Consider the following 22,066-nt stretch of genomic DNA (forward strand, 5'->3'; position numbering starts at 1 on the left):
ACCACAAAAGGTCATGAACGTAGCCCAATCCATTGCACAAACCAGCCTCCCATCCATTGACTCCATCTACACTTCCTGCTGCCTCGGCAAAGCAGCCAGCATAATTAAGGACCCCGCGCACCCAGACATTCTCTCTTCCACCTTCTTCCATCGGGAAAAAGATACAAAAGTCTGAGGTCATGTACTAGCTGACTCAGGAACAACTTCTTCCCTGCTGCTGTCGGACTTTTGAATGGACTTAGCTTGCAGTAAATTTGATCTTTTTCTACACCCTGGCTATGATTGCAATACTACATTCTGCACTCTCTCATTTCCTTCTCTCTGAACGGTATGCTTTGTCGATATAGCACACAAGAAACAGTACTTTTCACTGTATGTTAATACATGTGACAATAATAAATCAAATCAAATCAAATCTTCCCACTATCTTTCTATATCTATCTGGGGGTAATTAATTCCCTCCATTCCACAGGGTTATCAGGTAGGTTAGTCCAGTGTGAAGGTTGATGCTAACATTCCTGGTCACCATCACATTGGTGTTCTTGGGAATTTACAAGTGAGTTGCCCTGCTTCCTATGTTGACCAACTTCAGGGGGTATTACGTTAAGTCACTGCTTGTATGGAGTTTGCACATTCTCCTCATGTCTGCGTGAGTTTCTTCTGGGTGTTCTGGTTTCCTCCCCCACTCCGAAGTTAGGCAGCTTGGCCATGCAAAATGGTCCCTTAGTGTCAGGGGGACTAGCTAGGGTGAGTGCATGGAGCCATGGGGATAGGGCCTGGGTGGGATGGTGGTCAGTGCAGATTTGATGGGCCAAATGGCCTCCTTCTGCATAGCAGGGATTCTATGATGACTGTAACGTGCTTCTGACATGAAAGGTATCATCAAAATGGAGATCGTCTTTCAAAGTAGACCAAGCAGCTCCTTCAAACTGGTGAAAAGGGGAAAAGGAATATTGCTGTAGGTTCTGATATTTCTGAGAACATTTCCAATCTGTGGTTGAGGCTGATGGGAAAGATTTATCCTGATACAAGAGCCACAATATTTTTCTAATGTTCTGTTGACTTGTCAAGCCATAAGTAACAGTTTAGAAAACATCCCCAAAATCCTCGAGGGCATGCAATATTAATAAAAATGTTCAAAAAGTGAGTTCAAATAAATCAGGCAGTTTGAAAAAAAAAAGAGATATCTAGAATTGGCAATAGTGTTTGGAGTCATCTTACACTTCAAATTCCGTTATTACAGGCGCGTGCGAGAGCCTGTACGCACCGGCGCGCACGACAGCCTGTAGCGTGCATGTGTGAGAGTGTGTATGCACGTGCGCTTGTTACATAAGAATTAGGAACAGGAGAGGACAATTCAGCCTTTTGAGCTATTCCGCCTTCCAATCAGATCCTGGCTGATCTTATCCTGGTCTCAACTCCGCTTCTCTGCTTCCCATCACTGCCCGTTAACACATCAGAAACCGTATCTATTTCTTTCTCGAAGCCACAGATTCACACCTTCCCGATCTCAGTTTTGAACCTGCCTCCTCTCGCCCTGTATCAATCGCCTCTTGTTCTAAACGGTTCCACAAAAGGGAATATCTGTACAATGTCCACCGTATCAATCCCTTTCAGTATTTTATGAACCTCAATCAGATCCTCCCTCATTCTTCTGAACTCCAGCGAGTATAGCCCAAGCTATTCAACTGCTCCTCGTACGTCAACTATTTCATCCTGGGAATCAATCTGGTGAACGTTCTCTGAACTGCCTCCAATGCCACCACATCCTTCCGCAAGTAAGACTAAAACTTTAGATGTGGTCTCAATAAACACCCTATACAATTGTAACAACACTTCATTACTTTCAAAATTCCATTCTTTTGCAATAAATGCCAGGATTCCATCTGCCTTTCTTATTATATGCTGCACTTGCATATCCACTTTCTGTGATTCATGCACAAGGACATCCAAATCCCTCTGCACTGGTGTACCGTGAATGTGCTTCCCATTTAAATAATAATTTACCCTTTTATTTTTCCAATCAAAATGGAAAACCCCACACTTATCCACATTAAATTCCATCTGCCAGATTCTGGTCCGTCCTCCTAGCCTATCAATACCCATCTGTAAACTGTTTCTCCTCATCACAGCCTACTTTCCCATCTATTTTAGTATCATCCGTGAATTTTGCTGCTATGCTCTGTCCTTGCTTACAGATTATTCATATAGATTGTAAACAGTTGAGGCCTGAGAACTGATGCCCGCGGTACCCCACTAGTTAGAGCTCACCATTCAGAGAAGAACCGATTTACCTTGACCCTCTGCTGTCTGTCAGTCAGCCAATACTCTATCCAAGACAATACTCTACCCCAACCCTCTGGGATCTAACCTTCTGGATCAATCTTTTATGCGGCACCTTGTCAGATGCTTTCTGGAAGTCTAGATATACTACATCCACAGGTTCCCCATTATTCACCTTGCTGGTTATATCCTCAAAGAACTCCAGCAAGTTTATCAAGCACAATAAAACTGTGCTGACACTGGTGAATTGAGCTTTGTTTTTCCAAGTTTTCAGCTGTCCCCTGCTTAATGATTGACTCCAGCAACTTCCCCACCACAGAGGTCAAGCTAACTGGTCTATCATTTCCAACTGTGGCGAGTGCGAGCGCGTGCGAGAGAGAGAGAGAGAGAGCGCGCGAGCACGAGGGAATCCCATCCTACCCGGACTGAGTAATCCAGGCAAACCTCACAGACACGGACAAGAGTAAAGCCTACATGTTATGTCCTCCCCCTCCCACTGATGGTTATTGAGGTGAGGGGGAGTGTAAAATTCCATGGATGGGATTCCATCTGGTATCCTGTCCACCCCAACCTGGAAGTAATTTTACGCTCAGACAGGAAGCCCACCCTTGCCCCCAGGTAAAGCATCGAATGGCCACGAAACAGCCTTTTTTGCGCCCAGCTGTGATTTTTGGTAGATGTGTCTGATAGAGCAGGGGTTGAAATAAAAACACGTAAAATCCTTGATTTTGGGCCGTAAGGTGGAAGGGTTCGGGCGCCTCCATCAGGTACCTCCGCTCAAGGGCCTGAGACGTCCAGACCAACCTCACCCCTGCCCAGCTCAGCCTATCACCCGATACCTCAATTGTCCCCCTCCCAATTGAGGTAGGCAGATAGGTTGCTACCCTCCCCTCCTCAGGACTCCTGCCACCTTCCTGAACTCCATATCCCCACACTTAGACCCTGCAGTACTTCCTCCCACCACTGCGGCACTGTGATCGGATGGTCTGGAGAGGTGTTGGCCAATTTAATGGGCCGGCAGCTGTACGAGGCGAGGACTTCCATTCCAGCGAGGATGGATGTCCCGTTTACTGCCAATCAATGGTTAATTAACTCCTTAATGACTGACTCCAGCAACTTCCCCACCACAGAGGGTGAACGAACTGGTCTATAGGTTCTCATCTGAGAGGGTAAGTTGCCAGTGGACCTTGTCAGCAGGAATGTGCTCGCTGCCAACTCCCCAGATGGTGGGGGCGGGGGTTGAGGGGGCATGTCCCTGCGTTCTTGAAAATTCAGGCCTCCGTGAAGACTGCTTCCTTCGACCTGAGTCACACTATACAACCCCGGGGAGCAGCTCACAACAATAGGGCTTTAAGAAGTTTATTTAGCCGTGTCACAATTCGGCTTACATTAACACTGCAATGAAGTTACTGTGAAAATCCCCTGGTCGCCACACTCCGTTGTCTGTTGGGGTACACAGAGGGAGAATTTAGCATAGCCAATGCCCCTAATCAGCACGTCTTTCAGACTGTGGGAGGAAACCTGAGCACCCAGAGGAAACCCACACGTACATGGGGAGAATGTGCAGACTCCACACAGACAGTGACCCAAAGCTGGGAGTTGAATGCAAGTCCCTGGTGCTGTGAGGCAGTAGTGCTAACCTCAGCACCACTGTGCCGCCCTTAATTGAGGATTGAACGGCTAAAATCTTTTTTTTTTAAAGCTTAACGTTTATTAGTATCACAAGTTGGCCTACATTAACACTGCAATGAAGTCACTGTGGAAGTCTCCAGAACAGCGCCCCCATTCAGGTACACCGAGGGAGAATTGAGCATGGCCAGTGCACCTAACCAGCATGTCTTTTGGACTGTGGGAGGAAACTGGAGCACCTGGAGGAAACCCATGCAGACACGGGGAGAATGTGCAGATTCCACACAGACAGTGACCCAAAGCTGGGAGGTGAATCCAGGTCCCTGGCGCTGTGAGGCAGCGGCGCTAACCGCTGTGCCACCGTGTGTGTTTGAGACTCCAATCACACGCGCCAGAACAGGAATAAAGAAACATACAACCCACTGCTGAGAAAACCGAGTAATTTTTTTTTTCCACTTCTCTTCCTCCCCGGCTCAGCTGCCAATTCCGTCTCTCCCGAGTGTTTCGCACATTGATCTGGTGTCATTAAGGGATTTGGCACACCGGAGTCAAAATGGAAACTCAGAGCGTCAAATCAAACAAAGCAGCCAAGCGTTAGATTTACTGTCTGCTTAACCTGATCATTAATTCTGTCCGGGCCATCTCCTTAATGAAAATTACAATATGACTCTCACAAAAGAGTGTGAAGATGATTAAACCCATAATTTGAAAAGTCAGATCTCGGTGCTTCTTCTGGGAGATTATGTCACTCCAGCAAACCGATTCTTAAATAAATACTGTTCAAACTGTTTACCGAGGCTACATGTGTAATCCTGACGGGTTTATGGAGCACGGGCAGAGACTTTAGGGCTGGGATTCTCTCCAACAAAATTCAGAGTGTCGGATTTGCGCGAAAACTGGAGGAATTCGCACTGCTTTTTTTCCCCCCCAGAGGGTGTTCAGAGAAGAATCTGGTGCGATCAGAGACTATCGGCGTAAATATCATTCATTTTTCAGGGAGCAGGGCCTATCCCCACTGAGGGAGGCAGAAACCAGCACGCTGAGCCGGCCACTGCGCATCGCCGATCTGTCAGCGCCGAGATTGGCGCGCGGGCAATGGCCCCCTCACTGCCAGCCTCTCCATTTGCTGGCCAACTCTGTGACTCCTGCAATGCCAGCCCCCCCCCCCCCCCCCACCCCGATCATTCTCTGGCTCAGCCCCCCCAACCTCCTTCCCGGGCGCCCTGATCTCCAGACCCCGCCACTGATCCTCCCCCCCCCCCAACCCCCAAGACTGCTACCCACGCCTGCAGTCCCGACCCCTCTACCCCAATCCCGACCACGTGCCCCCCAGCAGGTTGGCTGCCCCCCCACAATCCCACCCCGATCGCCAGCCTCCCTCTTTCCCCTACCAATCCTTCTGCAGAATTGGAGCAGAGTCATCCCCACCACCCCCCCTCCCCCCCAAATGAAAATCCCACCAGCCTCTGCCCCCCATCAGGTCCCACTTCCAGGCCCCATCCCCTTGTCAATGCCCCATGCCCGATGGGCAATGCCATGGTCCCTTCAGGCATAGGCACTTTGCCCCTTGGGCTGTGCCAGGAGGCACAGGCTGGCACTGCCAAGGTGTCAATACCCAAAAGGCCCCAGTTGCCCCTTTCACCCCAGCAGGCCAGGCTGCGAGCTCCAAGATAGTGCAAACTGCTTTAAACCCCATGAAGTGAACCACTCTGGTGGGTGAGGGGGGGTTGGGGAGGTGGTGAGATGCTAGTGAGCCCAGAAGCTTCAGTCTTAGGCCTGCTAATCGTATTTTAAATTCTATTAAATTCTCCCTCTGCATACCTAATGCAGCTCTGACATGGAACTGGTGGTGCTAGAAATCTAGTGCTGGGAGAGGCGCTCAGGATCACACGCCCAGAGTGGATTGCATCAATCCGACCCACTGCGCTAATAAATGAGGAGAATCGCTCCCTGGATGTCTGTTTCCCTGGGAGCTGCTCTTCTATGCTTCAGGCCCAGGCTCCTGACATTTGGCACCCAGGATGTGGAGATGCCAGCGTTGGACTGGCACAGTAAGAAGTCTCACAACACCAGGTTCAAGTCCAAAAGGTTTATTTGGTAGCAAAAGCTTTCAGAGAACTGCTCCATCATCAGGTAGGTGGGAGCTCTGTTCACAAAGGGCATATAAAGACAAACTCAATTTACAAGATAATGATTGGAATGTGAGTCTTTATAGGTAATCAAGTCTTAAAGGTACAGACAAGGTGAGTGGAGAGAGGGTTAAGCACAGGTTAAAGAGATGGGTATTGTCTACAGCCAGGACAGTTAGTGAGATTTTGCAAACCCAGGCAAGTCGTGGGGGTTACAGATAGTGTGACATGAACCCAAGATCCCGTTTGAGGCCATCCTCATGTGTGCAGAACTTGGCTATCAGTTTCTGCTCAGCGATTTTGCGTTGTCAAGTGTCGTGAAGGCTGCCTTGGAGAACGCTTATCCAAAGATCAATCCAGTCTTCAGGGGAACAGTGACCACAACACCACACAGCCCTGCCACAGCAACCTCTGCAAGATATGCCGGATCATTGACACAAATATCATCATCTCACATGAGAACACCATCCACCAGGTACACGGTACATACTCTTACAACTCGGCCAATGTTGTCCACCTGATACGCTGCAGGAAAGGATGTCCTGAGGCATGGTACATTGAGGAAACCATGTAGATACAATGACAATGGATGAATGAACACACCGCTCAATAATCACCAGGCAGGAATGTTCTCTTCCCATCGGGGAACACTGCAGCAGTCACGTATTCAGACTCTGATCTTCGGGTAAGCGTCTCCAAGGCGGCCTTCAGGACACACAACGCAGAATCGCTGAGCAGAAACTAATAGCCAAGTTCCGCACACATGAGGACGGCCTCAACTGGGATCTTGGGTTCATGTCACACTATCTGTAACCCCCATGACTTACTGGGTTGCAAAATCTCACTAACTGTCCTGTCTGGAGACAATACACATCTCTTTAACCTGTGCTTAACCCTCTCTCCACTCACATTGTCTGTACCTTTAAGACTTGACTACCTGTAAAGACTCGCATTCCAACCATTATCTTGTAAATTGAGTTTGTGTGTATATATGCCCTGTTTGTGAACACAATTCCCACTCACCTGATGAAGGGGCAGTGCTCCGAAAGCTAGTGGTTTGTGGTACCAAATAAACCTGTTGGACTTTAACCTGGTGTTGTGAAACTTCTTACTGTTATTTGGCACCCAGTGCAGAGAGACAGAGTGGCCAAGTTGGAAGACCCCCTTTGTTGATCTTGTTATGGTGGGTAACATCAGATCTAGATGCCCATGATGGAGAGCATTGCTGGACCAGACTCCAGACTGGCAATTTTGTACCATGTGACCTGGCATTTTTGTGGCTTCCCATGGTCTGTGGGCCCTGGAGAGACGGATGCGCTTCCTCAGAACCCGGGACCAAGTTTTAATTGAACCTGGCCGGTTTCCTTTGGAACATAGGATCCCTACAATGCAGCTGCAAGCCATTCAAGCCATCAAGTCAGCACCAACTCTCTGACAGAGTATCTTACCCAGGCCCTATCCCTGTAACCCCACATTTTCCCCTAACCTACAACGGTGGCACAATGGTTAAGCTGCTGCCTCACAGCGCTAGGGACCCGGGTTTAATTCTGGCCTTGGGTGATTGTGTGGAGCTTGCACATTCTCCCCGTATCTTCATGGGTTTTCCCTCCACAGTCCAAAGATATGCGGGTTAGATGGATTGGCCTTTAGTGTCAGGTGGACTAGCAGGATAAATATGTTCTGAGGATAGGGCCTGAGTGGGATTGTTGTCAGTGCAGGCTTGATGGGCCAAATGGCCTCCTTCTACACTGCAAGGATTCTACACATCTTTGGACATTAAAGGGCAATTTAGCATGGCCAATCCACCTCATCTGCATAACTTTGGACTGTGGGAGGACACCGGGGCACCCAGAGGATGCCCACGCAGACATGGGGAGAACATGCAGAATCGAAGCTGCGCCCCTGCTGCTGTGAGACAACTGTGCCAACCACTGTGCCATCCCGGCAACCACTTAATGGTTAACCGGATGAATGTTGATACTCTTTTTACAAACAAATAAAGCCAATGACAACATCCTCCTCCGGGCAGAGAGGGAAGGATTCTGTTTCCATGGTAAAAACCATCACGTTCAGGGATTTGATCTGGAGGAGAGACTCTCTATAACAATAGCTAGTGAGCTGCCTCTGCAGGTGGGTCACGCTCACTGCTACCTCTCTCTACGTTGAAGGGATACAGTTTGATATCGGTGGCCAAGCTGGAGAATGAGGGAAAGATTAAAAAAAAGAGGAAGGAGGAAAGAAAAGGGAATGTGGGAAAGGAAATTAAAAAGCAACAAAGGCCAACAAGCTGCAGATTGACAATGTTAGAAATGCAGGTCCCTTTAAGAGCGAAAACAGAATGAGTTGAGAGCTGGTGAAGCTTATACTTAAGAGGTGGGTGCCAGAACGTACATCCTAGCTATGACTGTAACATTACATTCTGCAGCCTCTCCTTTCCTTCTTTATGAATGGTATGTTTTATCTGTATAACGCGCAAGAAACAATACTTTTCACTGTATGCTGATACATAGAATAGAATCCCTACAGTACAGAAAAAGGCCATTCAGCCCATCAAGTCTGCACCAACCACGATCCCACCCAGGCTCTAACCCCGTATCCTTACATATTTTACCCACTAATCCCTCTAACCTGCACATCTCAGGACACTAAGGGGCAATTTTTAGCACGGCCAATCAACCTAACCGGCACATCTTTGGACTGTGGGAGGAAACTGGAGCACCCGGAGGAAACCCACGCAGACACGAGGAGAATGTGCAAACACAACACAGGCAGTGACCCAGGCCAGGAATTGAACCCAGGTCCCTGGAGCTGTGAAGCAGCAGTGCCACCCAGGTGATAACGTGGCAATAATAAATCAAATCAAAACCAAATCAATAAATGGTCCAACATTTGGGGAGTTGCTTCTGGACGGAGAGAGGATACAGAAGGGCGGAGTGGAAACCAGTATGTGTACTGAACTAGATCACGATGAAATGAACTTTAAATTTATTTATCAATGTCACAAGTAATCATATATTAACACTCTGGCGCCTGTTCGGGTACACTGAGGGAGAATTTAGCATGGCCAATGCACCCACGTCATTCGAACTGTGGGAGGAAACTGGAGCATCCTGAGGAAACCCACGCAGACATTGGGAGAATGTGCAAACTCCGCACAGACAGTGACCCAAGGCTGAAATCAAACCCAGGTTGCTAGTGTTGTGAGGCTGCAGTGCTAACCACTATGATAGAGAAAGAGGCCATTTAGCCCACTGAGTCTATAGTGGCTCTTTCAAAGAGCAGTCAGCTCATCCCCCGCCTCTCTCTCTCTCTCTCTCCTGGACCATGAAAGTGGAGCTCACATTTGCGACAGATGACGTTCCTTATCTCTTTGCGCTTAATCCCTGGTGGACGTTACCCTGTGCAAAACTCCAGCTTACACAAAAAAAAAGTCATCAAATCGGTGAACGTACACAACGATTTCTTTTGTTTGTTTCTCTGAATGGCTGAGCGATGTTAACACAGCGTGAAACAAGATCCATGGGAAGGCATTAGGAGAGCGCCGCTGTGACTCGGAGCTCCCAGCAGGAAGCAGCATGCATAAGGAGCTTAACTCGGGTGATCACAGATGTGCAGCGCCTGATTTCCTGAGCTGCTGTCTCTGTGCCAATGGCAATTCCCATTGGAAGCGCTGGAATTCGGAATCGCTCCTTAGCCTCTGATGTGAAATAGCTACTTACGGATTTATTTGCAATCCGATTTTTACCGCTGTATTGCATAATGGCGATGAATTAAACTGTTGGATTTCAGTCATTAACAGAGCGGAAGGATGATTTTCTTTTTTTGTATGTAAGTGTGAGACATTTTAGAAAGTCTCTTTCTACAGCTTTAAGGCACATTTTCATATTCAAATCTTTCCCCGACACTTAAATCACTCCTTTTAGCACGGTAAGTTCCCCGTATTAAAATTATTTCAATATAGAACTCGCTCTCCCGGATAATACAATGCTTTTTCTCACATGCCCCAAATCCAACCTCGGAAAACTTCGCGCGATAGGAAAGTTAGCCTATTTTGTAAAGTTAGATTCACAATACCAGTTATGACCAATGGATAAAAGTTAATGACTGCAGATGTTGGAATCTGAAACCAAAAGGGAAAATGCTGGAAAATCTCAGCAGGTCTGGCAGCACCTGTAAGCAGAGAAAAGAGCTACCGTTTCGACTTGAAACATACCCTTTACATACCCTTGAAACATACCCTTAATCTAGACTCGAAACGTCAGCTCTTTTCTCTCCTGGCAGATGCTGCCAGACCTGTTGAGTATTTTCCAGCATTTTCTCTTTTGGATTCTGAATGACCATCTTTGATATCCTTACCTTAGCTTTGTCCCTCATTGACCCTTTGCCCAAGATGGACATTTTTGCACCCGTTTCCTCCTGCAACCTCTTTAGCGAGTTCCCTCGTGGTCCGAGCAACTTCCCCACAAAATTGAACTGTGGAACGAGAGACAGTTTGGTTAGAAGGGTCCGTTTTCACGCATACACTGACCGATCTTGGCTTCAAAACCCAAAGAGATTTGAGCTTACACCATCAGTAAAGCTTGTCATATTCACTCTAGTTTTTTTTCATTTATTCATTTGTGGGGGGTGAACACTTCTGGCAAAGCCAGCGCCTATCGCCCACCCCTAATTGCCCTGGAGAAGGTACCTTCTTGTGGTGAAGGTACACCCTCAGTGCTGTTAGGGAGGGAGGGCTGAGTGATGTTTAGCATTGTTACAAGTCAGGTCAGATACTTTAAGGTTTTCTATGAAGCTCCTCTGAGCTGTAATGTTTTACGTCGAATTTGGCTGGGACGAGAATGAAAGATTTCACTTCAGGTGTGACTCAGCTGACTGACAAGGACCTTTTATCAAAAACAAGGTTTAATTAAGAATATTGTTGATATGTGTAGTAAGACAATTAGCAAGAATTTTTAACAATTACAAACAAGGAACACAACAACCATCATAGGATATAGCTCTTTGGTAATATCTCTAAGGTGTTGCAACCAAAGCCAACATCCAATACACAAAACCATCCAAATAAGCACAATATAGCAGAGGTCAATGCCTACTTGTGACACAAATCCAACCTCCTAGTTTGAATGCTGAAGAAACTCAGAAGAGGTTGTAGTCAAATCTGTTTCCCAAAACACAGCTTCTTTAAGGCAGGATGGCAATACACCTCTCCTTCAGCTAAATGATAATAGTTTCAGAACCGGACAGAGAGAGAGGGATTGCCACTAAACTGCTTCCAACACACACTCCCCAAAATGAAACTGAAAGCCCAAAGGACCAAAGCCCTATCACCTGACTGCCACAGCTTAGCTCCACCCCAATGACATCGTTGAAGCGGCATGATTAAAAAAAAACTTTCTTAAAGGTACACTCACATGACAATGTCTTCCTGTCATTTGTTTCCAATTTTGTTGCCTGCCTCCAATCCCAGTGGAGTGACTCTCAGACCCTTCCATATGTTTCAGTTTCCCTGCGAAGCCTGATTTAAGACTCCATTCATCACTTGAGGATCCTCATGGCAAGCTCTTGCCAACCTTAAGGGGCATCACAGTTGGAGCCAATGTCTGGCCTTTCAACTAATAAATATTGCAGCAGGAGTCACTTTGGTAGCAATGGGCTGGTGGAATCTCCAGCTGGTTTCCTTGTCCAACCCCCCTCCTTATCCCAGGATCACTGAGATCTAGGTACCATCTGTATTTGCAGAGTCACTCAAATCAATAGAGAGACCAGGGATAGAAATGAAGATCTGGCTTTAGAAAACACATTGCAACATCTCACAGCACAGTAACTCACTGAACCATGATCATTTGTAAGGATTACAAAGGGTGGTGCTCCTGATTCCATTTCTTTTCTTTATTCTTTTATTGACTTGTCGGCATCAAATTCAGCACTTGTTGCCTATTACTAATTATCCTTGAACTGATTGGCTGGCTCAGCCATTTCTGAGGACCAGTTCAGGGTCAACCACATTTCTGTGGGTCCAGAATCGTGTGCAGGCCAGACCATAGGAACATAGGAATTAGGAGCAGAAGGAGGCAAATTCAACCCTTCCAGCCTGCTCCGCCATTCAATCAGATCATGGCTGATCTCCCTCCCTGGTCTTAAATCCACCTCCCTACCTGTTCTCCATTTTAACCTGCTTTGTATGAGGAATACATCTATCCCCTTCTTGAAACCATTAAATGATTTAGATTCCACCGTGCTATGGGGCAGCGAGTTCCACCAATTCACTGCTCTCTGTGAGAAGTAGTTCCTCCTCATCTCAGTTTTAAATCTACTGCCTCTCCAACCTATACCTGTGACCTCTTGTTCTAGATTGCCCCATAAGATGGAACATTTGGTCAATGTTCACTCTATCAATCCCTCTTAGAATTTTATGTACTTCAATCAGATCCCTTCTCATTCTTCTAATCTCCAGCAAGTACAAGCGCAAATTGTTTAATCTCTCCCGTACATTAACCCCTTCATCGCTGGAATCAATCTGGTGAACCTCCTCTGAACTGCTTCCGATGCCACCTTACCCATCCTCGAATAAGGAGACCAAAGTTGGAAACAATACTCCAGATGTGGTCTCACCAACATCTTGTACAATTGCAATAACACTTCTCTACTTTTATACTCCAGCCCTTTTGCAATAAATGCCAACATCCCATTTGCCATGCAGTACCTGCGTACTGACTTTCTATGATTCTGAACATCAGATCCCTCTACCCAGATGCATTTTGAATCCGCTTTCCATTTAGATAATAACTTGACTTCCTAATTTTTCTGCCAAAATGAATAACTTAACACTTATCCATGTTAAACTCCATCTGCCAAGTGTTGGCCCATTTTCCTGGCTGCCTATTTCCGTCTGTAAAATCTTTATATCCTCTTCACCATCGGAAGACCGAGTAAGGATAGCATATTTCCTTCTCTTTCTCAACAATAGCTACCGTGCCCATTTATAGATAGCATCTTTACCAGAGCGAACAATCCCCAGGTTCATCATAGGAACATTCTTAACCAAAGTCTGATGCCAAGTCACAGATGGAGACATTAGGATGGGTGAGCAAAAGCTTGTCCAGAAAGGTAGATTTTAAGAAGCATCTTAAAGGAGGTATGGGTGAACAGTTGTAAAGCTTTAGGGAGGAGATTCCAAACCAGACAGCTAATGCCTAGACAACTGAAGGCATGGCTGCCAAAGGGGCAGCATTGAAAATCATGGGTTCTCATAATTGGAGGAGCACGGGTATCTCGAAGGGGCTGGAGGAGGCTAGAGAGATAGGGAAGGTTTTCAGAACAAGACCTTTTGGAGAATGAGGTAAAGACTATGGGGCGGATATTTTGTGAAGGAGGATGGGGGAAGTGAGAGTCCGAAAAGTTACCGATTCCACAAACTAATCTCCAATAAAGAGGCCATGCCCACCATATTTTTGCCACAGTGAGGCAGGGGGTTGGCCTTCTGCTCTCAAGTCTGCACGTTCTTCCCATGTCTGCATGGGTTTCCTCTGGGTGCTGCGGTTTCCTCCCACAGTCTGAAAGACACGCTGGTTAGGCGCATTGGCCACACTAAAATCTGCCTCAGTGTACCGATCAGGCGCCAGAGTGTGGCGACTAGGGGATTTTCACAGTGGTTTCATTGAAGAGTTAATGTAAGCCTATTTGTGTCACTCATAAATCAACTTAAACTTTAAGTAGCTTTGATTCCTTGCAAATGAGGGACTGCCTGTGAATTAAACCCATAACTGTATTTGTCTTTGGATCCGATGTTTCTTGATATTCCTTATTCGGAAAAATATGTCAGCTTGACCTACATTGATATAGTACCTTTCACAGAACCACAGGAAGGATCAAAGCACTTCACAAATAATAGTACTGGAGTATTGGTGAAAAAAGAGATATGTTGTCAAAGCTTTTTGTCTTGTATTCGTCAATTTTCAAGTTTGCTGATGACACCACCGTAGCGGCTTGGATCTCAAACCATGATGAAACAGAGTACAGGAAAGAGATAGAGGATCGATGAACTGGTACGACAACAATAATCTCTCCCTGGGTGTCAGTAAAATGAAAGAAATTATCACTGACTTCAGGAAGCGTAGTGGAAGACATGCCCCTGCCTACATCAATGGGGGTTGAGGTGGAAATGGTCGAGACCTTCAAGATTCTCGGCATCCAGATCACCAATAACCTGACCTGGTCCCCACGTGCCAATGCTGATAGTTAAGAAAGCCCATCAATGCTTCTACTTTCTCAGGAGGCTAAGGAAATTTGCCTTGATAGATACACCACAGAAAGCATTCTTTCTGGATGTATCACAGCTTGGTATGGCTCCTGGTTCTCTGAGGAGGTAACAAGGAAGTTAGATAAATGAGAACCAGTGAACGTGATTTATTTAGATTTCCAGAAGGCCTTTGCCGCAGAGGAGACTGTTAAATACGTTAAGCGCCCAGGGTGTTAAGGATGAGATCCTGGCATGGATAGACAATTGGCTGACTGCAGAAGGCAGAGAGTGGGGATAAAGGATGGCAGCCGATTACTCGTGGTGTGCCTCAGGGGTCAGGGTTGGGCCCACAACTTTTCACAACAGATTAATGATTTGGAGGAAGGAACTAAAGGCACTGTTGCTAAGTTTGCAGATGATACAAAGATATGTAGAGGGACAGGTAGTACTGAGGAAGCGGGGGGCTGTAGAAGGACTTGGACAGGTTAGGAGACTGGGCAAAGAAGTGGCAGATGGAAAAGTGTGAGGTGATGAGCTTTGGAAGGAGGAATGGAGGCATAGACTATTTTTAAAAGGGAAATTGCTTAGGAAATCAGAAACAAAGTGACTTGGGATTCACCGTTCAAGATTCTCTTAAGGTTAATGTGTAGGTTCAGTCGGCAGTTAGGAAGGCAAATACAATGTTGGCATTCATTCAAGAGGGCTTGAATATAAGAGCAGGGATGTACTTCTGAGGCTGTATAAGGCTCTGGTCAGACCCCATTTGGGGTATTGTGAGCAGTTTTTGGGCCCCATTTCTAAGGAAGGATGTGCTGGCCTTGGAAAGGGTCCAGGGTTGTGTAAAAAGCCTAGTCCATTATGCAAACCAGCCTCTCACCCACTGACTCTGTCTACACATCCTGCTGCTTCGGAAAAGCAGCCAGCATAATCAAGGGCCCCACACACACTATACATACACTGTTCCATCTCCTTCCATACCAACCAACTCAGGAACAGCCCCTTCCCTGCTGCCATCAGGATTTTGAATAGGCCTACTTTATATTTAGCTGATCTTTCTTTGTATCCTAGCTATGACTGTATTCTGCTTTCCCTTTCTTTCTCCCCTGTGTACTCTATGGACAGAATGCTTTGTCTGTATAATGCACAGGAAACAATACTTTTCACTGTATACTAATACACCCGATTAGATCATCAGGACAATTCACAAGAATAGCACAAGCGACAGGAACGATTTACATTGCATGAGAGGAGAGTGCTGATTGGCAAGTGGACACTGATTGGTAGAGGCGTTGCCATGGAGAATGCATCAGTCAACTAGCGACTGACAATTAACTGCCAAGCTTTGTTTAAATTCAAACCAGGCAGGTTAACTTTGATTGGTCAAAGCATTGCCCTGGATACTTTTGAAGTACTTTAGAAATGTTTTTGGCTTTTTGAGAAAGCCAGCAGCTAAATTGCTCACAGCACGATGTGACAAACAATGGTCAAATAGCCTGTCTTTGTTGTGGAGACCTGGATATTTGTCACAACATTGTCAAGAACTCACCCGCTATTCTTTTAAATAGCTATGTCCATCATAGAAATCTTGGATTAACGTTTCACCTGGGAGTCAGAGCCTGTGACAGAGGTGTACTCCCTCAGTGCTGTGCTGGAGTGCCCATGGGAAAGAGACTGGATTTTCACTTTGGGGATAGGAGACTGCAGTCCAGTCTGAGTATCAACGGAAAGGGGGACAATCACACTGCTGGGGGTGTATTTGGACACTTGTTAGCTGCCTCACAGTGCCAGGGCCCCGGATTTGATTCCTGCTTGAGTCACTGTCTGTGCGGAGTCTGCACATCCTCCCCGTGTCTGCGTGGGTTTCCTCCAGTGCTCCGGTTTCCTCCCACAGTCCAAAAGACGTGCTGGTTAGGTGCATTGGCCGGGCTAAATTCTCCCTCAGTGTACCCGAACAGGCGCTGGAGTGTGGTCGCAATTCACTGTTTGTTTGGAGTTTGTCCACGCACACAGTGAACTGAGCTGGAATTGAACTGGGGTCCCTGACGCTGTGAGACAGCAGTGCTAACCACTGTGCCGTCATGGGGAGTTTAAGCATTAGGGGTACAGGTGTACGAAGATAAAATCAGACACCTACCGTTTTGTAGGCTTTGTCACCTTCAGTGATCTGGACTCACAACAGACACATTAATTGAGGCCTTGCGGCCGACTGCAGACCTGAACAATCTCAGTCCACAGTCAGCTTGGCTGTCGCAGAGCTCACAACCCAATTTCTCATTCCACAGCCCCACTGGGTGGGTAGGTGGATGAGTGGGTGGGGGTGGGGGGGGAGGGGGGGCAGCGGGGGATGCGGCGTGCTTCATGGCCCACGGTTTAGGAAGCCCTGAGGAATAGGGAGCTCTGAGAAATGAGGGACACGTGATCAGCTCCAATGGAAAGTGCCAGGGTCTGCGCAGATGTGCTGGGATTCTTCACAGAATCCCTGGAGGCCATTCAGCCCATCGAGTCTGCACCGACAACAACCCCACCCAGGCCCTACCCCCCGTAACCCCTCACGTTTACCCTGCTGCTCCCCCTGACACTAAGGGGCAATTTAGCAAGGCCAATCCCTCTAACTTGCATATCTTTGGAGTGTGGGAGGAAAACAGAGCATAGAATCCCTACAATGCAGGAAGAGACCATTCGGCCCATCGAGTCTGCACTGACCACAATCTCACCCAGGCCCTATTCCCATAACCCCACGCATTTACCCTATTCATTCCTCTGACATTGAGGGGCAATTTAGCCTGGCCCGCATGTCTTTGGACCTGGAGGAAATCCACGCAGAAACGGGAAGAATGTGGAAACTCCTAACAGAGAAGAAACCCAAGGTTGGAATTTAACCCGGGTCCCTGGCGCTGTGAGGCAGCAGTGCTAAACGCTGTGCCACCGTGATGCCCACTATGCCACCCATCCTTCTGCGCTGCGAGGTTCTCCGATCACACCAAGGTCTGACTGTGATCCGGAACTGGGTGAGGTGGATAGAGCAAACTTTTTTCAGTGAGGAGATCGATGTCTCGGTGCACTCCAGTGCCTTTCTGTCTCTCGAGCTCACTTCACCTATTGCCTGCAAATATCATGAAGATCCGTCAAGTTAACGGGATTACTTGATGGAGCAGGAATATTCCCAGTTAAGCCATAAGCAGAAGACAAACCATCACCAACCAACAAATGGTCCCCACGTGCACACTGCAACATTGCAACAACCTGTTCACCAAAATCAATTTCTGTGTATTTGCCATGACCTTATTTGCTGGTGCATTTTCTCGTTTGCACGCACTGTTCCTTCCTTTCGCACACGTATTATTACCCATATCATCACCCTGTACTATTGCCTTCTTCCTTTCCTTTACTTTTCCAAATCTTCTGCTTTCCTGAACGCTCAGGTCTACTCGCCCCCACCAACCCTCAACAGTTCACTATCTAGTTTAAAGATTTCGCTGAAGGAGGAGAGAGAGATGGCGAGACGAAGGGCAGAATTTTCCCTGTCTTGCCCACCATGGGAATTGTAGTGGGTGGGACATGGACCATGCAAAGATCCAGTGAAGTTACTGTGAAAATCCCCTACGTGTCACCTGTTTGGACACTGAAGGAGAATTTAGCATCGAACCAACATGCCTTTTGGACTGCGGGAGAAAACCAAAGTACCCGGAGGAAAGGAGGGAATTCTGGAGCTTGGAGTCTACTAACCTGAAGATGTGGTTTTTCAAAGGTAGGGAAAAGAAGTGCAGAGATGTTAGAAACTTGTGGATTTAGAGAGCAAACAGGCAATGGGTGGATTGGGGCTATAAAGGGATTTGAACGAAATAAGGAAAATAATCACATTTTCGTAAAGGTTTTTTCTGATCTCTAGATATTGAGAAGCACTTTGCAGAGAATGAAGAACTGTTTTAAGTGTGGTCTCTGTTGCAGCGTGGGAAACATGGCCACCAATTTGTGCAAGATCCCACAAAATAAGAAATGAAGTAAAGAGAAAAGAACCAGTTTTTTCGGTGTCGATTGGGGGGTTAATTATTGGACAGGACACCAAGAATAGCTGCCCTGCTTTCTTTCAGGCTGGTTCCATTGCACCTTTTGTGCTCACCTTGAGAGGGCAGAAGCGGCCTTGCGTCAGCACCTCAGTGCTTTTGACAGTGCGGCACTCTGCCAGTTCTGTAATGGGAGTGTCAGCATTACTTTCAGTGCTCACAGCTGTATAGCTGGTTGAACGTTGGTTGGCTGGGATTCAATGTGGATCAGCAAACATTGCGTGAACAGTGTTGATGCAAGTCCACAGGCAGACCAAGTAGTTCTAGGTGAGCTCACCCTTGTGGAAGGATGCCAGCCAAAGAAAGAACTCCTCCTCCAAATAAGGTCAGAGTGGGAGTTGAGGAGGTGGAGGTTTTGTTAGCTCCCTTGTTGACATGTTGGGCTACCCTCCTTTTTTATTAATTCATGGGTGTCGCTGTCTGGACATCATTTACTGCCCATCCCTAGTTGCCCAAGGAAAGTTGAGAGTCAACCACATTGCTGTAGCTCTGAAGTCACACATAGGCCAGACCAGATAAGGACGGCAGATTTCCTTCCCTAAAGGACATTAGTAAACCAGATGGGTTTTTCCGACAATGGTTTCATCGTCATCAGTAGATTCTTAATTCTAGATTTTTTTTATATTGAATTCCAATTCCACCATTGACCGTGGTGGGATTTGAACCCGGGTTCCCTAGACATTAGCTGAGTTTCTAAATTAGTAGCTAAGCGATAATAACACTTGGCCATTGCCTCCCCATTACTTGTGCAAAATATGGCAACAGCGTGTTTACAATCTGATTAACTGTTATCTCAACACTGGTTATTATGGAAAATTGTAACCAATAAATCAGTAGATGTGTCAATAACGAACAGTAAGTATCTTGGGAAAATCACCAAGTGTCCATTCAAATAATGCAAAGAGGAAAATCTACAATCAACAGAATGGGCCTTTGTCAACAAGGCTTGCATTTCGATAGCGCCTTTCATGTCCTTCGTGCATTCCAAAGTGCTTTCCACCCAATGAAGTTATTCTGAAATGTGTTAACATTATAACATCCAGAAATGGCAACGCGATAATGACCACTCCCAGGTATTTGAGCACAGAACCTACATTGGCACTCTGCTGCAACACCGAGGGAGTGCTGCACGGTCAAAGGTACCGTCAACACATAACAGGTGGGACATAAAAGATTGCAGGGTGACACCAATATTTTGGATATGAATAGGGCACTCACTGATGTCCTCGCCAAAGATTTGTCCCTTAACTGACATCACTAGAACATGTTATCTGGTTGTTATCTCACCGGTTGTGTCAGGTTGTTGTACGTGAAGTGGATGTATCAGTGTTTCCCAAGCTGGGTTCCACGGAACACTGGGGTTCTATGATTCTTGTAACAGTCACTCTCACTAATCAGATCCTTATTTATCTGCTTTTCTTCTCTAAAGTGACGCTAATTGACAGTGAACTGAGGAGGGAGGCAATTCAGCAAGGGGAAAATGTTGACTGGAGCACAGAAATTAAAACGGAAAAGTAGATGCTGAGAGCAACTTCAGGGAGCGTTATCACAACGGTATTTGTCACATTAGCTAATGTTATGTCGCCTGGAATTCTACACAATAGTAGCGCATCCACATGTTTGATTTTAACAGCAGTTCATCAGTTTTGTATTATACACGACCCATCACTTACCCAAGAATATAACCTTGAACATTGCTGGGTCACTGTGCAATCATTTGTTTTCAATGTTTGTCCTTAACTGTATATACAGTGAAAGGCTCGCAGTTTCATGTTGGAAACAATAAGTTGTACCTTTGACAGATTACCGCCGACAGCTCCTGCCTTAAACTTTTGTTCGTCTCGGAGTTACCCTGATAAAAATATTTGATTCACTCGTTCCACTTCTGCCATGAACTGTAACCCTTCAGCCTTAACAGATGTGCCTGACCCACAATAGCATCTGCACTTCAAGAGTAACTAATCAATTAAAGAAGGAACTTTGGAAAAAGCCTCAGCAGCATTGGGAGGGCGAGGGATGGAGGCAAAGATCCCACTACTCTGGGTGCGGCATAGTGGCACAGTGGTTTGATTTGATTTATTATTGTCACATGTATTGGTATACAGTGAAAAGTATTGTTTTTTTTGCCCACTATACAGACAAAGCATACCGTTCATAGTAAAGGAAAGGAGAGAGTCAGAATGTAGTGTTAGAGTCATAGCTAAGGTGTAGAGAAAAATCAACTTAATATAAGGTAGGTCCATTCAAAATGTAGTGTTACAGTCATAGCTAGGGTGTAGAGAAAAATCAACTTAATATAAGGTAGGTCCATTCAAAATACACCCTAGCTATGACCGTAACACTACATTCTGCACCCTCTCCTTTCCTACACCCCTACGTACTCTATGAACAGTATGCTTTGTCTGGAAAACATGTGAGAAACAATACTTTTCACCGTATACTTATTCATGCGACAATAATAAATGAAACCGATATTCATGTACTTTCATTTTGAGAAAGGGCCATCTGGACTCAAAATATCAGCTCTTTTTTCTCCTTACGGATGTTGCCAGATCTACGGAGATTTTCTAGCATTTTCTCTTTTGGTTTCAGATTCCAGCATCGGCTGCAATTCACTTCTATTCATGTGCTCATCGGTTAATGTGCAAAACACATAAAAAAGTGCTGAGCTGAAACAGACCTTACTATCCCTGCAGGAAGGGTTTTAATCCACAATTTGAGCATCACAGTCAAGCCGCACAGTTATTTAAATCACCAGCCCTTGAATTTTATTTTAAAACAGCCTGCCCCTGTCAGTGAGGTAAAAAATACAAGCTGGGAAAATTGCTCAAATCTCCAACTGTAAAAAAAAAATCAAAAGCAGCCTGCCGATGTCAGTGAGAGTTGAAAACAAATCTGCTCTCACAGTTACAATAGAAATTTGTTGATAATACCCAACGGCAACCATTATTGATGCTTGATTGCTTTTCACAACTTGAAATCATCCTAGCAATGTGTGGGGGAAGGCAGTGGGGAGGATGTAATTCCAATCAAAAAGGTGATTAAAATATTAGCGATCTTCGAATCATAGAAAATCAGAGCGGAAACCAGACCATTCAGCCCTTCAAGCTTGCTCAATATGATCACGGCTGATCCTCTATCTCAATGCCACACCCTCATGCTCTCCCTTGACTCTTTTCAAGTCCAGACAATAACTCCATTTCCTTCTTCAATATATTCAGTGATTTGGCCTTCACAGCATTCTGTAGTTGAAAATGCCATAGGTTCACCTCCCCTGAGTGAAGAAATTTGTCCTCATCTCAGTCCTAAATGGTCTACCCCATATCCCGATACTGTGACCCCTTGCTCTAAACCCAACAGCCGGAGGAAACATCAAACCCAGCCTGTCCAGGTCTGTCAGATCTTACACATTTCGATGAGATCCTCTCTCACTCTTCTAAACTACAGTGAACACAGGCCCAGTCAATCCATGTTCTCCCTGCACAATAACCTTGCCATCCCAGGAATCAGTCTGGTGAACCTTCATTGCACTCCCTCTGTGACAAGTATATTCTTTCTTGGGTAAGGAGACCAAAACTCCGGGTGTTGTTTCACCAAGCTCTTACACAGCTATAGTAAGAAATCTTTGCTCCTGTCCTCAATTCCTCTTGCAATGAAGGCCAATGTATCACTTTCCTTCTTAACCTCTTCTGGCTCCTGCAGACTTGCTTTCATCTTTGGCA

At 46.1% G+C, this 22,066-nt stretch overlaps 1 protein-coding gene across 2 annotated transcripts in view; it reads right to left on the minus strand.

The window, feature by feature from the left end:
- khdrbs2 (KH domain containing, RNA binding, signal transduction associated 2) overlaps positions 1 to 22,066 on the minus strand; it is a 361,507-nt gene that overhangs the window by 184,504 nt on the left and 154,937 nt on the right. For both annotated transcript variants that reach the window (XR_013886982.1, XM_080191957.1), the window contains exon 3: positions 10,398 to 10,514. Coding sequence is in view for 1 of the 2 variants with exons in the window: in XM_080191957.1 (XP_080048083.1) it covers positions 10,398 to 10,514 (117 nt within the window). In the remaining variant the exon portion in view is untranslated. The remainder of the gene's footprint in view (positions 1 to 10,397; positions 10,515 to 22,066) is intronic.

Source organism: Carcharhinus amblyrhynchos, chromosome 7 (assembly GCF_965287045.1).
Source record: "Carcharhinus amblyrhynchos chromosome 7, sCarAmb.v2.hapA, whole genome shotgun sequence".
NCBI lineage: Eukaryota > Metazoa > Chordata > Chondrichthyes > Carcharhiniformes > Carcharhinidae > Carcharhinus > Carcharhinus amblyrhynchos.